This window comes from Perognathus longimembris, chromosome 10, assembly GCF_023159225.1.
Source record: "Perognathus longimembris pacificus isolate PPM17 chromosome 10, ASM2315922v1, whole genome shotgun sequence".
Lineage (NCBI taxonomy): Eukaryota > Metazoa > Chordata > Mammalia > Rodentia > Heteromyidae > Perognathus > Perognathus longimembris.
This window is the reverse complement of record NC_063170.1, coordinates 874,444-889,213: the sequence shown is the minus strand read 5'-3', so window position 1 is coordinate 889,213 and position 14,770 is coordinate 874,444. Positions and strand designations below refer to the sequence as shown.

General features: G+C 59.8%; 1 protein-coding gene across 2 annotated transcripts in view; it reads left to right on the top strand.

Annotated features, from left to right (window-relative positions):
* LOC125358080 (malonate--CoA ligase ACSF3, mitochondrial-like) overlaps positions 1–14,072 on the top strand; it is a 30,891-nt gene extending 16,819 nt beyond the window's left edge. Inside the window, exons 7-10 of one of the 2 annotated variants that reach the window (XM_048354940.1) lie at positions 1,610–1,736; positions 11,026–11,160; positions 11,442–11,553; positions 13,921–14,072. In XM_048354940.1, coding sequence (XP_048210897.1) covers positions 1,610–1,736; positions 11,026–11,160; positions 11,442–11,553; positions 13,921–14,035 — 489 coding nt within the window. In that variant the 3' untranslated portion in view covers positions 14,036–14,072. Of the gene's footprint in view, positions 1–1,609; positions 1,737–11,025; positions 11,161–11,441; positions 11,554–13,902 lie in introns of both variants that reach the window. The other variant, XM_048354939.1, reaches the window with a different exon arrangement.
* The last annotated feature ends 698 nt before the right edge of the window (positions 14,073–14,770 follow it).

Below are 14,770 nucleotides of genomic sequence, written 5' to 3'. Positions count from 1 at the left end.
GGGGGACCTCGGGGTCTGCTTCACCCTGGAAGTCCCTGCTGAGGGCTCCAGGTGGACCTCGGGGTCTGCTCCACCCTGGAAATCCCTGCTGAGGGCTCCAGGCGGACCTCGGGGTCTGCTCCTCCCTGGAAGTCCCTGCGGGGGGGACCTCGGGGTCTGCTTCACCCTGGAAGTCCCTGCTGAGGGCTCCAGGCGGACCTCGGGGTCTGCTCCACCCTGGAAATCCCTGCTGAGGGCTCCAGGTGGACCTCGGGGTCTGCTTCACCCTGGAAATCCCTGCTGAGGGCTCCAGGCGGACCTCGGGGTCTGCTTCACCCTGGAAATCCCTGCTGAGGGCTCCAGGTGGACCTCGGGGTCTGCTCCTCCCTGGAAATCCCTGCTGAGGGCTCCAGGTGGACCTCGGGGTCTGCTCCTCCCTGGAAATCCCGGGGTGGGGGGGGCAGGGGGAAACCTCGGGGTCTGCTCCTCCCTGGAAATCCCTGCGGGGGGGACCTCGGGGTCTGCTCCACCCTGGAAATCCCTGCTGAGGGCTCCAGGTGGACCTCGGGGTCTGCTCCTCCCTGGAAGTCCCTGCGGGGGGGACCTCGGGGTCTGCTTCACCCTGGAAATCCCTGCTGAGGGCTCCAGGCAGACCTCGGGGTCTGCTTCACCCTGGAAATCCCTGCTGAAGGCTCCAGGTGGACCTCGGGGTCTGCTCCTCCCTGGAAGTCCCTGCGGGGGGGACCTCGGGGTCTGCTTCACCCTGGAAATCCCTGCGGGGGGGACCTCGGGGTCTGCTCCACCCTGGAAATCCCTGCTGAGGGCTCCAGGTGGACCTCGGGGTCTGCTCCTCCCTGGAAGTCCCTGCGGGGGGGACCTCGGGGTCTGCTTCACCCTGGAAATCCCTGCCGAGGGCTCCAGGCGGACCTCGGGGTCTGCTCCTCCCTGGAAGTCCCTGCGGGGGGGACCTCGGGGTCTGCTTCACCCTGGAAATCCCTGCGGGGGGGACCTCGGGGTCTGCTTCACCCTGGAAATCCCTGCGGGGGGGACCTTGGGGTCTGCTCCTCCCTGGAAGTCCCTGCGGGGGGGACCTCGGGGTCTGCTTCACCCTGGAAATCCCTGCTGAGGGCTCCAGGCAGACCTCGGGGTCTGCTTCACCCTGGAAATCCCTGCTGAGGGCTCCAGGTGGACCTCGGGGTCTGCTTCACCCTGGAAATCCCTGCTGAGGGCTCCAGGCGGACCTCGGGGTCTGCTTCACCCTGGAAATCCCTGCTGAGGGCTCCAGGCGGACCTCGGGGTCTGCTCCTCCCTGGAAGTCCCGGGGTGGGGGGGCGGGGGGAAACCTCGGGGTCTGCTCCACCCCATGCCCTCAGTGCCAAGGCCAGGCCAGGCACACGCTCAGTGGGCAGAACGTGAAGCAGGCGCTGACTTGAGTGGCGGGGTCGTGAGTCGTGCCCGTGCAGGCCGAGGAGGAGCCCTCAGCTCTGGCGTGGCCGAGTTGTGTCGGTGTCTGATCTCAGAGCTTGTGACTCCTGAGGCGGCAGAGGCGGCAGGCAGGGTGCTCTGGGGTGAGGCTCCCACCCAGTGTTGAGAGGGTTCCCCTCTGACCACACGTCTCTCTCACCTGCAGGTGACCCCAGGGTTGGAAGAGAAGGAAGGGGAGCTGCTGGTCAGGGGTCCCTCTGTGTTTCGAGAGTACTGGGATAAGCCAGAAGAAACGAAGAAGGCGTTCACCTCAGATGGCTGGTTTAGAACAGGTAGGCCCGACTCTGCGGGGGCAAGAGGGGCTCACGAGGGCTGCCCCGGGCCATCCGTGTCATCCCCATACCTGAGGAGCATCTGAGGGGAGGTGGGAGGAAGGTAGAGCGTCTGAGAGGGCACGAGGGAGGGGCTTGCCCTCACCAAGCGGGGCACCCCGCCGCCGGGCAGCCCCCGGCGGGCAAGGGCAGGCAGCGTGAGCCGGGCCGCGGGGTCGTGGGGAGAGCCGACCCCCAGGGTGGCAGCGGGGCCTGGAGCAGGTCCCGCGGGGCCGGCCCGCCAAGACGTCACGGGGTTGGGGACCCAGGCGTGCCCATGACGGGCCGTGTCCCCATGGCCTGTGAAGGAGCGCTGCCACACACCTGCCCGGTGCCCCTCTGTAAACACCCCTGCGGTGCCAGCTCCGGGCTGGCGTCCGGCACGCGCGTGCCCCGGTCGTGCCGGGCGGCTCCCTTGCGCACCGCTCCGGTCGCCTGCACTGACCCCCACCTGGCCTTGGGACGGCCGTCTCCCATTTCTAAGTTCAGAGAGGAAGCGGCTGCTCTCCCTTTGAGAAGCCGGGAGCCTCACGGGGTGGGGGGAGGGAGGCTCTGCCCGTGTGGGGCTCCAGAGCCCCGGGTGCCCCGGTGCCACGTGGGAGTGGGCGCTGCCGAAGGCTCCCACGGCAGCACAGGAGTGGCATGCATTAATTATCGTAAAGAGATGTCTTCAGGAGAGAATGATTTTGAAATTCAGTTTAATTTCATTGTAATGTGCTGCAAACAGGAAGGGAGTGTGTGTTTAATTGGCTCTCGGGGGGAAGGCCTGGAAGCCGGCAAGCCTTTGTCACAGGCCATTAGTGATACAGACTGCATAATGAGAGTGTGCAATCAGCTCGCAGCTGCTGCTCCTACAGGGAGAGCATGATATTAAGTAGAAATCAGGATAGATTAAACTTAACCCTTTCCTTGGACAGCCCCTCCTGCCTTAGCTGCCACATAAGCTCTGGTCCCGTGGTTGGGAGAGCCCAGTGCACCAGCTCCCCTCCCCCTCCCCCGTCCCGTGCTCTGAGAGGTCACCCCGTCCACCAGCTCCTCCCCCCACCCTCAGAGGGGTCACCCCGTCCACCAGCTCCTCCCCCCACCCTCAAAGAGGTCACCCCGTCCACCAGCTCCTCCCCCCCAGGGCTTCAGTGGTCACCCCGTCCACCAGCTCCTCCCCCCAGGGCCTCAGAGGTCACCCCGTCCACCAGCTCCTCCCCCCACCCTCAGAGGGGTCACCCCATCCACCAGCTCCTCCCCCCACCCTCAGAGAGGTCACCCCGTCCACCAGCTCCTCCCCCCAGGGCCTCAGAGGGGTCACCCCATCCACCAGCTCCTCCCCCCAGGGCCTCAGAGGTCACCCCGTCCACCAGCTCCTCCCCCCACCCTCAGAGAGGTCACCCCGTCCACCAGCTCCTCCCCCCACCCTCAGAGGGGTCACCCCGTCCACCAGCTCCTCCCCCCACCCTCAGAGGGGTCACCCCGTCCACCAGCTCCTCCCCCCACCCTCAGAGGGGTCACCCCGTCCACCAGCTCCTCCCCCCACCCTCAGAGGGGTCACCCCGTCCACCAGCTCCTCCCCCCACCCTCAGAGAGGTCACCCCGTCCACCAGCTCCTCCCCCCAGGGCTTCAGAGGGGTCACCCTGTCCACCAGCTCCTCGCCCCAGGGCCTCAGAGGGGTCACCCCGTCCACCAGCTCCTCCCCCCAGGGCTTCAGAGGGGTCACCCTGTCCACCAGCTTCCCCTGCCCCCAGCTCTCGGGAGCTCGATGCCTGCCACTCTTGCCTCTTCTGCCCTGCTTGCCGCTGACCGCTGAGCGTGCAGTGAGACTCACGGCCTGCAAGGGTCCCGGCCTCTCAGGCCCTGGCAGCCACACAAGCCTGTTCCGAGCACGCCCAGGGGTGTCTACTTGCCCAGATGATCCTGGTGAGCCTGGGGCTCAGGCAGGCAGACAGGCGAGCTGAGCGCCTGCCCCAGGCAGCCAGGCAGGCAGGGTCTTTCCCGCAAGAGGGGAAAGAACAACGGCAGCTCCTTTCTAGGCAGACAGGGCTCAGGGGAGGGGTGACTGTCCTGGGCCCGAACACGAGTGGGGTTAACCACGAACCCATCCGTGTGTACATTACTGTGTGTAGTTAAGAGTAACAAGCCAGGGCTGGGGATATGGCCTAGTGGCGAGAGAGCTTGCCTCGTATACGTGAGGCCCTGGGTTCGATTCCCCAGCACCACATATACAGAAAACGGCCAGAAGTGGCGCTGTGGCTCACGTGGCAGAGTGCTAGCCTTGAGCAAAAAGGAAGCCAGGGACGGTGCTCAGGCCCTGAGTCCAAGCCACAGGACTGGAAAAAAAAAAACAAAAAGAGTAACAAGCCATCGAGAGGGCCATAAGCTCATGGCCCCTGCTCAGCAGCCCCCAGACACCAGCAGAGGGGAGAAGGTGGAGGCCGGCTCCTGCTCCAAGAGGGACTGTGCTCACCGCCTTGGCTGTGCTCCAGAGCAGCCATCGCTCTCCCTGCTGTGCGCCGGGCCCTCTCTGCAGCGTTCACGCCGTTGCTGTGTGCCACGCCTGTCGGTGTGGCCAGCGAGCTTCGGCTGCCCCTCCCCGGTCTGCATCAGGCATCCGAGGCCGCCGGAGGCCAAGGCTGAGAAAGGCTTCAACACGTGGCAGCAGACGTGTTTATACACGTGACCCACCAACCTCGGCCCCCTAATCCTCCTTCAGAGCGAGGATGAATCGTGTCTGTGTGGGGGCCAGGGGCTGGGCCCGGGCTCCGAGCCGGGGAGGGGCCTGGCCTCACTGGAGCGAGCTGCCCCGCGGGTGTGTCGGTGGGCACCGGTGTGCCCGCTGCAAGAGCAGCCAAGCTCCAGAGGTGCTGGCCCCGCGGCACTGAGCCCGCAGATGGGCCGTGCGGCCCGCAGCCCTGCCCTCCTGGGGCGCAGGAGGCCCACGACCCACCCCAGGCCCCACAGATGGCCGGCAGGGGCGGCATCCCACACGCCCACCACCATCTTGCTCACGCACCCCTCCTCTCCTCGGCCTTCCTCTCCAAGTTCCCCGGTTTCCTCAGATTTAGCATCGAGTACTGCGGTTGTGTGTTGTTTCCTGTGCGGGGTGGGTTTCTACCTACAGCGCTCCCTCAAGGGGTTATCAATGGTGTATTGGGAGACTACTGATTTTTTTTTTTAATGAGTATGGTAGCTAGAAATCTGGTTGAAATTTCCTTTAAGTCCTGATAGTTTTTCCACAGACTCTTAAGCCGCGTAGACAGCACTCTCCCAACAGAGCAGGGCGGTGTGGGCCTTACTTCCTGAGTCTTCATGTCTGCTTTTGCTCTGCAGTGCCCCCGCACCTGTAGTTGAGAGTAAGCGTGAGGCTGGTGGATGGAGCCTGGCTGTGCTGACCAGGCCAGAGCCCCGCCGGCGGCCCCAGCCCTTCCTCCTGGGGCAGATGCCGCGAGTGTGGCCAGCCTTGGGAAATCTACCTCCCACCACACCCTTCTGTTCCATGCAGGGCAACCTTCTGGCTCCGTCTAGCTCCTAACCACGTGTCCTCTGCTTTCCTTTTTCCACTTTTAACAATCTCCTCTTCTGTTCTCCCAAGTTCAATCACTGTACCTTTATTCAAAAGAAAAAGAAAGAAAAATTGTCTATTGATTCTTCTCTCCAGAGGGAACGCTCAGATAGGCCAGCTCTGCCACAGTCCTGGGCAGGGTTTGGTGAGGTTGACAGTTGTGCAAAGTTGCCACATCTTTGTTTTACTTTTCTCTTTTTTTTCTTTTTCCTTTTTTGTTTGGTTGTGGGGCTTGAACTCCGGGCCTGGGCACTGTTCCTGAGCTCTTTTGCTCAAGGCTAGCACCCTACCACAGCACCACTCTGGTTTTTGAGTGGTTAATTGGAGATAAGAGTCTCACCGGGGACTTTCCTGCCTGGGCTGTCTTCGAACCACAATCCTCAGATCTCAACCTTCTGAGTAGCAGGATTATAGGTGTGAGCCACCAGCACCCAACTGTTTAACTTTTATCTCCTGTTCCTTCTGATGTTCCTTGGCCCTAAACCCCCAGGAGGGTCCCAGAGGACTTGTGCTGTGGCAAACAGTGGTAGCTGGCTGCTCTTAGCCATGAACAGCCCTTCCTGACTTTGAAGACAGCTGCTGGCAGGGTGGCTCTTTTTTTTTGTAATTTATTTATTAATTAAAGAAAAAAAATTTTGACAAGGTGTTGTGCAAAAGGGTACAGTTACATAGTAGGGCAGTGTGTACATTTCTTGTGATATCTTACACCCTGTTTTTCTTTCCCTTCCCTAGGTCGGTAGACATATATACAATACACAATGTACCAAGAACATATACAGTAGCCACGTGGCCACGCCCAAGAAAATTCACCTAGGGCTTTAAATGTAATGTTGACAATAGACATTATGTCAACAATAGGCTTATATGAACGTACATACATAGCTTTTGATCTGTTGTGATCCACTGAGAGGTCAATTTTTGACCTTTATATGTTGAGTAGTTGTTTGGTTTTAGTTACATAGTGTAGGGTCACTTACCCAATCCTGTGGGAAATACCATTTGACAAGCAGTTTTTGTTTTCACAGACCTGGTCTCTACTGTCTCCCCCTCCCCCCACCTTAACAGTCATATATCAGGGAGATCATGCCCCTTTGTTTTCTGTGCTCTAGGCTTGTCTCGCTCAACATTATTTGTTCGAGTTCTGACCATTTCCCTGCGAATAACAATATTTTACCATTCCTAATCACTATGTAGTATTCCATTGTGTATAGGTACCATATTTTTTGGATCCATTCATCTGTGGAGGGGCATCTGGATTGTTTCCATATTTTGGCTATTGTGAATTGTGCAGCGATAAACATGGAAGTACAAATGTCTTTTTGATATCTTGGGGCCAGTTGTTCAGGATAGATGCCTAGGAATGGTATGGCTGGGTCATAGGGTAGGTCTATATTGAGCTTTTTGAGAAACTTCCATACTGTTCTCCAAAGTAGTTGTACTAATTTGCACTCGCACCAACAATGGAGAAGGGTTCCTCTTTCCCCGCACCCCCTCCAGCATTTGTTGTTTCCTGAGTTCAGAGTATAGGCCATTCTAACTGGAGTGAGGTGGTATCTCAGGGTTGTTTTTATTTGCATTTCCTTTACTACCAGGGATGTTGAACATTTCCTCATATGTTTCTTTGCCATTTTTATCTCTTGTGAAGTCTCTCTTTAGCTCCTTTGCCCATTTCCTAATTGGTTTATTGGGCTTGGAGGGGCTTAGTTTTTTGAGCTCTCTGTAGATGACAGATATTAGGCCTTTGTCTATTGCTGTGCTGGTAAAGATCCTTTCCCATATGGTTGGCTGTCTTTCTAGTTTGGTGGCTATGTCCTTAGCTGTGCAGAAACTTTTTAATTTGTAGTATTCCCATTTGTTGAGTCTCTCCCCTATCTGTTGTGCCCCCTGGGACTCTATTCAGGAAGTTTCTTCCTGTGCCTATAAGTTCTAGCGTCTATCCTACTCTGTCCTTCAGTAGTTTCAAAGATTCAGGCCTGATATTGAGGTCTTTGATCCATTTTGAGTTGATCTTGGTGCATGGTGATAGGCTTGGGTCTACTTTGAGTTTTCTGCATATGGCTGCCCAGTTTTCACAGCACCAGTAGTTGAAGAGGCTTTGTTTATTCCATTCTATGTCTTTAGCTCCTTTGTTGAATATCAGCTGACTGTAAGAGTGCGGTTTTATTTCTGGGTCTTCCATTCTATTCCACTGTTCTTCAGGTCTGTTTTTATACCAATACCAGGCTGTTTTTGTTATGATGGCTCTATAGTAGAGCTTGAAGTCTGGTATTGTGATACCTCCTGCACTGCTTTTTTTGCCTAGAATTGCTTTGGCTATTCTAGGTCTTTTGCTGTTCCATATGAATTTATGGATTGCTTTCTCTGTTTCAGTGAAGAATGTGGCTGGGATTTTGATGGGGATTGCATTGAATTTGTATAACAATTTGGGCAATATGTCCATTTTCACTATATTGATTCTGCCTACCCATGATTCTGTATAGATCTGTCAGATCCATTTGGGATATGGTGTTACTTAGGTCCTCAGCTCCCTTGCTGATCCTCTGGGTGTTGGATCTGTCTCTTGGAGAGAGTGGGGTATTAAAGTCACCCACTATGATTGTGTTTGGGTCTATCTTGTTCTGGCAGGGTGGCTCTTGATGAGCCCCAGAGGAGGGGCTGGCGGGTGCCAGTGCCTCCCCTAGCCAGCTCCCGCCTCTCCCCTGCAGGATAGGAGAGACCCTCAGAGGTGGCCCCGGAGTCTCCAGGGCTTCAAGGCCCAGGCGCATCTTGGGGCGCCTACAGGTTCCTGGCATTGTGCCAGAGCCTGGCTCAAGTCAGGGTCATCCCTTGCCAGCGAGGCAGCTTCTGTGGAGGGCAGCCCATGGCCCACGAGGCAGCTTCTGTGGAGGGCAGCCCGTGCCAGCGAGGCAGCTTCTGTGGAGGGCAGCCCGTGGCCCGCAAGACACTCCCATGGAGGGCACCTTCTGTGGATGGCAGCTCTTGTGGCATCACCTTGACAAGGCCTTTACCTTCTCTGCTCATATATCCAGAAAATTAGAACCTGAGTACTGGAGACACTTATTTTCAATTACAATCCAAGGCAGAGACACAGAATAGCCCTGTATTTGAAAGCAGTGCACAAATCTATGTAGTAAGGTTTTATTGATTGCTACATTGTATGTGTCAGGACAGATGCCCTTAATGCATGAGAGGCTGTGGAGCTATGTTGGCAGGAGACTCTGAAACCAGAATCAATGCATTGTGATAAATATGTTGTTATGAAAACTAAGTGTTATTTAACTTTTCTGATGTATGTTTCAAAGCAAAGACTTGACTTTAACTCCCCGCTCGGCAGCCTGGCACGCTGGAGAAGCCTCCGTGCAGAGCCGCCTCCCCGAGTCCCGCCCTCGGCCTCTCTGTGTAGGCTTCATGCAGACCGTGGCGTGAAGGCCGCTGGCCCTTGATGATGGAGTTGGAACCAGAAGGACAAAACCACCGCTCTGCCCTTCTGCCAGGGCTGTGGGGGCGGGGAGGGGGGGCTTCTGTGCCAGGGGCCAGGCAGGCTGGCGGGAGAGCGGGGGGCCCTGCACCTGTGGCCGGGCAGGCCGCAAGGGAGCAGGAAGTCACTGAAGTTCCACGACTGTGGGACTGCTTCCACGGGTCCCCTTAGCCAGTGGCACCTGGGCCTCCGGGCCCCGTCGTGGGATGCGGAGCTGCCCGGCCTGCCACCCTGTGTCTCACGGGTGAGGATCAGTGACACGCATGCCACGCCACCCACAGCGGCCGCTGGCAGAGCCGGGTTTAGCCACCCTGGACGCCCAGAGACACTGGACAGCTGTCGGGGCGTCCCTCCCGGACCTTGGCGGCCTGCACCGGGCCTCGGCCCTGCGCCCATCTGCCTCTCGGCCGTGGCAGCCAGGCCCGGCACCCTTCTGACGGCTCGCACCAGGTGCCCTCACCAGGACATCTGCCCCGGTTCTGCCCTGGGTCTGCTTAGCTTCCTGAGCAGCTACTGTGCTGCTGCCAGGGGCGGCGCCGTTCCACGTTTCCACCTGCATTTTGGGACAAGAGAGATGGGGGTTGAGGCTGGGGATACTTTCTGGACCCCGCAGCAGCCTGGGCCCAACCCCGCTGTGCCAGGGGAGGGAGGGGACCCCGAGGGCAGGAGCCCAGCGTGCCGGAGTCCAGACCAGAGCCCCTCAGGCCACTCTGGGATGGCCCAGGGTGGTGCTGGGGGTACGGGGCCACCCTGCAGGACAGGTTGGGAGGCTGCACCCAGGGTGAGGCAGGGTGAGCGGAGGCCACGGGAGCCCCGCCAGAGCCCCGGAAGGGACGGGACGCCGAGCCTGTGGGTGCACTTAAGAGGGGTCATTACAAGACCACGAGGGTGCCCAGCCCCAGGGACTCGGCGGGAGCCAGGGCTGTGCTGAGAATGGGAGGCCTGTGCCATAGCCTGCACCCGGACCCCTGGCCTCGGGCCAGCCCAGCCCATCCTCCCCCTCACACCAGGACTAAGCCTGGAGCGGGCCCTGGCCCCATGGTCACACCCGTGCTGCAGGTCCCAGGGGGGAGATGGCATCTTCCCACAGGGTGAGGCCTGGGGGCTGGGTCACAAGCTCATGCAGCCCTGAGGGGCGGGGCGGGGGGCCCCAGGGGGACCCTGCCTGCCACCTTCCCACTAACGCCTCCCACGTTTCTGCCCAGCACTGCAGGCTTGCCCATGGGCTCACGTGGAAGGAGCGTGGCAGGGAGAGGGCGCCACTGCCTAGTGAGAAGAGTGTAGGGCTGGTTTGGGTGTAGAGGCACAGGAGCACACCCTTCCTGCTGGGAAAGGCACTAGTAGTCCCCCTGTCCCCGCAGTCCCCCTGTCCCTGCCAGTCCCCCTGTCCCCGCAGTCCCTCTGTCCCCGGCAGTCCCCCTGTCCCTGGCAGGACCGAGCCACTGTGGGAGGTCAGGAGGTCATGGTTCACTTGTTTGTGCTGGTCCTGGGCCTTGAACTCAGAGCCTGGGCGCTGTCCCTGAGCCTTTTTGCTCAAGGCTCTAGCACTTTACCATTTGAGCCACAGCGCCACCTCTGGCTTTTTGGTGGTTAATGGCGGAATCTCATACTTTCCTGCCCAGGCTGGCTTTGAACCTCAGTCCTGAGATCTCAGCCTCCTGAGCAGCTAGGATTGTAGGTAGGAAGCACTGGCGCCTGGCCGGTTCACTTGTGTTCACCCAGCACTCGGTAGGGAAGTCTTCACGGGCCTGAGGCATGGCAGGAGGGGCGCCGAGCTGTGACCTGACCGCGCCTCACGGGGGTCCCCTGAAGCCCTTGTCTGGTGAAGCTGTGTGGGGTACTGGTGTAGCTCACCCTAAGTTAGGCCAGACCCACCAAACGTGGCGTTTACTACCATGCTTTGAGAGTGCTACATGGTGCTGATCCTAGTGGTATTGATGGCTTTGACAGAAACAACGCACTTGGCTTCTGAGTCCAAGGTGTTTAAGACCCCAGGGATCCGGCTAGCAGCTGGCATACCATGGGTCCCAGTCCTGGCAGGAGAGGTGTGGAAAGGGGATGGGGTGGGGGGACTGGAGTGGGCCCCACGAGAATGTGCACGCGTGCACATGCACATACGCGTGCACAACCCTCTAGAGCGCCCATCGTCACTGCCAGGGCCCCAGAGTTTGCCCGCTGGCGACCACATGTGTCCAGGGTGTTTCAGAAGCCCGTTTTTCAGGGGACACCGCTGTGTTCAAGGACGGCAGGTACTGGATTCGAGGCCGGACCTCAGTGGACATCATCAAGACGGGAGGCTATAAAGTCAGTGCCCTGGAGATCGAGCGGCACCTGCTGGCCCACCCCAGTATCACTGGTAAGGGGCCCTGCCCTGCCTGCCACCCCAAAGGCTGTGGGCCCCGTGTGCGGGCTCTGATGGACACCTGCTGCCCACCGCACCCAGGTGGCCTCCAGGCCTGGCCGGGCCCCCACCTGCCACACCGGCTCAGAGCCTCCGGAGGCTGAGCCTGCCCCGGCTCCCACACGGGGTCAGGAAACAGTGCGGACTCTGGCTGGACCACGGCTCCCCCCTCCTGCCTGTGTCCCAGCCTGTAGTGGACACCAGGGACTTCTCCACGATCCTCCTTCTCTCCTCAGATGTGGCTGTGATTGGAGTTCCAGATGTGACATGGGGCCAGCGCGTCACAGCTGTGGTGTCCCTTCAAGAGGGACACTCACTGTCCCATGGAGATCTCAAGGAGTGGGCCAGGTAGGGCTGGGGGAGGGGTGGACGTCCTGAGTCTGGGGCCAGGTAGGGCTGGGGGAGGGGTGGACGGCCTGAGTCTGGGGCCAGGTAGGGCTGGGGGAGGGGTGGACGGCCCTGAGTCCGGGGCCAGGTAGGGCTGGGGGAGGGGTGGATGGCCCTGAGTCCGGGGCCAGGTAGGGCTGGGGGAGGGGTGGACAGCCCTGAGTCCGGGGCCAGGTAGGGCTGGATACCATGGGGAAGGTCCAGATAATCCACAGGAACTGGACTGAGCTACTGTTCTGCAGACTCGGTCTGCCTCCGTCAGAGCCCCAGCTCTCTCCGCTTCCTGCCCCGAGGTGGCTTCCTGGGAGGCCGCACCCTTCCCTGCCTCCGATGGAGCCTGGCGCGCCCCTTTGCCCCTTGCTGTCCCTCCGCACCTGGGCCCGCGGCCACAGCTCCCTCCTTGGGCAGGTCTTTTCTTTCCGTCCCGTCCTGGGCGGCCACCCTCCCAGCCGTTCCCGCCCTTCCTCCGGCCCGGGCCCCGCGTGGCGCCCGTGGGCCTGCGCAAGGCCAGACGGGCGCACGGGTCCCGCTGGGAACCTGGTGGCCGGGCCGTGTCTAGCTTTCCCGCGGCCGCTGCGCACACCCCAGGTTCTTCCTCTCGGGTCTGAGCGTTCTCTTCGCTATCTCCCCCGCCCTCCCGGCTTCCACCCGCCTCCACCCTGCTTGCTCCTCTCCTTGCGTGGAGATATTTTTGGCTCGTCCAACAGTTTCACAAACAGTAGGAAGCCTTGTTTCATCAGGGCAGCACAGCTGGGCGATTAAAGATTCCCCTGGATTTGCAAAATCACAGTTGGCGCTCTGCAGTTTAGCAGAGGCACAAAAAGAGTATGCTTGGCCAGTTGCTGCATTGATTAAACAATTGCTTTGTTTAAAAGGGGAAAAAAATACTAAAGACAGGCTGGAGGCAGGGCTCACTGGAAAGAGACCCTCGCAAGCACGAGGCCTAGAGTTCAAACTCCAGTACAGGACGGGGAGGGGGGAAGTACGGACATTATATTGTTAGGGCTGAGGTGACACGGCAGCCTCAGGCCCCAGCTGCGTCCGTGAGAGCCCGGCCCGTGGCCTCACTTCTGTGTCGCCGCTGGCCTCCCACGGGTGCAGCCCAGGCTCCCCCCGCACCCTGCAGGGCCTGGGTGGGGCACCTGAGGCCATGGTGTCAGGGCGATCTCAGACAGGAGCTGTGTGCAGATGGCATGGGGTGTCCGCGAGTCCCCAGTACGAGGAGCTGGACCAGGCAGGGCTGGTGACGGGCACGCCCTCTCCCTGTCCGCACCCCGTCCTTCCAGAGTTGCCGGAGAGGATAAATCCGAGCATCACAGTTGACACGTAGGATTTCAGGACAGAATTAACAACAAACAGCCGAGCTTCCCCAACCGAAACCCAGATGGAAAGGGAGTCGAGGAAAGAGGAGAGAACCCAAGTGTGAGTGCCAAACACAAGGCCATCACCACAGCCCGGGGCAGGGGGCACAGCGTCCCTGCAGCCCTGAAGGCTCCCTGTCCCACCAGCAGTGCAAGGGACAGGAACCAACTGCCACAACCAACCAGAAACCCAGAGACAGGAGTTTGGTGTTCTCTTAAGTTGAAGTCATAGTTTAAAACTTTACCGCAGAGCAAATGCCAGATCCAGAAGGCTCCAGTGAGGTGGTGTGGATCATTTAAGGAAAAGGCCGGCCAGCCACAACCTGGAGAGGACTCGTCCACCTCGGTGGGACCAGCGTCCTGATACCAGAACACGGACAGACACACAATTGTCACACTATGCTGGGAACTCGGTTCTGTTGATGTACAGGAAAGCCAGTCATCATAATCAGGTGTATTTATACCAGATTACAAGGCGAAACACACAAATCCACCTGTGCACTTTTTTTTTTTTGCCAGTCCTGGGGCTTGGACTCAGGGCCTGAGCACTGTCCCTGGCTTCTTTTTGCTCAAGGCTAGCACTCTGCCACTTGAGCCACAGCGCCACTTCTGGCCGTTTTCTATATATGTGGTGCTGGGGAATTGAACCCGGGGCTTCATGTATATGAGTCAAGCACTCTTGCCACTAGGCCATATCCCCAGCCCACCGCCTGTGCACTTTTCCACTGAAGGGAAGTCAGGTGGCCATTTCAGCACCCACTCCTCACAGGGATTCTCTGGGCCAGGGGCGAGGTGTCCTATCTCAGGAAGGGTCTCTGTGGAGATGCAAGGCAGGAGAATGCCTAGAGCCCTGCAGTCACCCTTGGGAGACGGGGGGGGGGGGGCAGCGTCCTGAGTTTCACGGTGGGGCCATTAGCTGTCCCCCACCCCTGAGCCCTCCCCGACCCAGGCTGTGCTTGTCCCACAGAGGCCTCTTGGCCCCCTATGCTGTGCCTTCCGAGCTCCTGCTGGTGGAAGCCATCCCAAGGAACCAGATGGGCAAGGTCAACAAGAAGGACCTGGTCAGGCAGTTCTACTCATGACTGGGGGGGGGCGGGGGGAGCAGCCAGGCCCAGCCCTGGCGGCGGCGGCGGGCACTCCTCAGGCCGAGCCCTGGCGGCGGGCACTCCTCAGGCCGAGCCCTGGCGGCGGGCACTCCTCAGGCCCAGCCCTGGCGGCGGCGGTGGCAGGCACTCCTCAGGCCCAGCCCTGGCGGCGGGCACTCCTCAGGCCTGCGGGAGCCGCAGCAGGCGAGACCTTCGATGGAAGCCCAGGCCAGGTGGACAGTCAGGAGCTTCCCCGAGTGGACAGGATCTTGCTCTGTCCTGACGGAATCACCGTGGGGACCTCGCTGTCCCAGCCCCGTGGCCTCGCAGCCTCCCAGACACGGTGAGGTGAGGACGAGACCGTCCAAGCAAGGCTGTCCCCACCCAAGGCTGGTCCCCAGGTGGCAGCTGAGAAAAGAGATGAAATAAAGGTGAGAGAGGACAAGTGTCTGTGCTGTGCAGTCTCACTGTGTCTGCATGCAGGCGCCTACAGGAACCGCCCCATCTCCCTCCCTGCAGTGAGGGGCTGCTGCCCCCCAGGCTGCTCCTCGTGTGTTGGGCTCTGGCTATACCTTTAAGGGGGCAGTCCCGAGAGTCCTGCCTCTTCTCCCGCCCTGGGGCTGCTTGGCTGTTAACCACTCCTACCTCCTTCCGGGTCCGGAACCAGAAGAAGGAGTTCTGGTCCAGCCCCGCCTCCCGTCTCGGTCTTGGATCCACGTGTCTGCCTCCAAG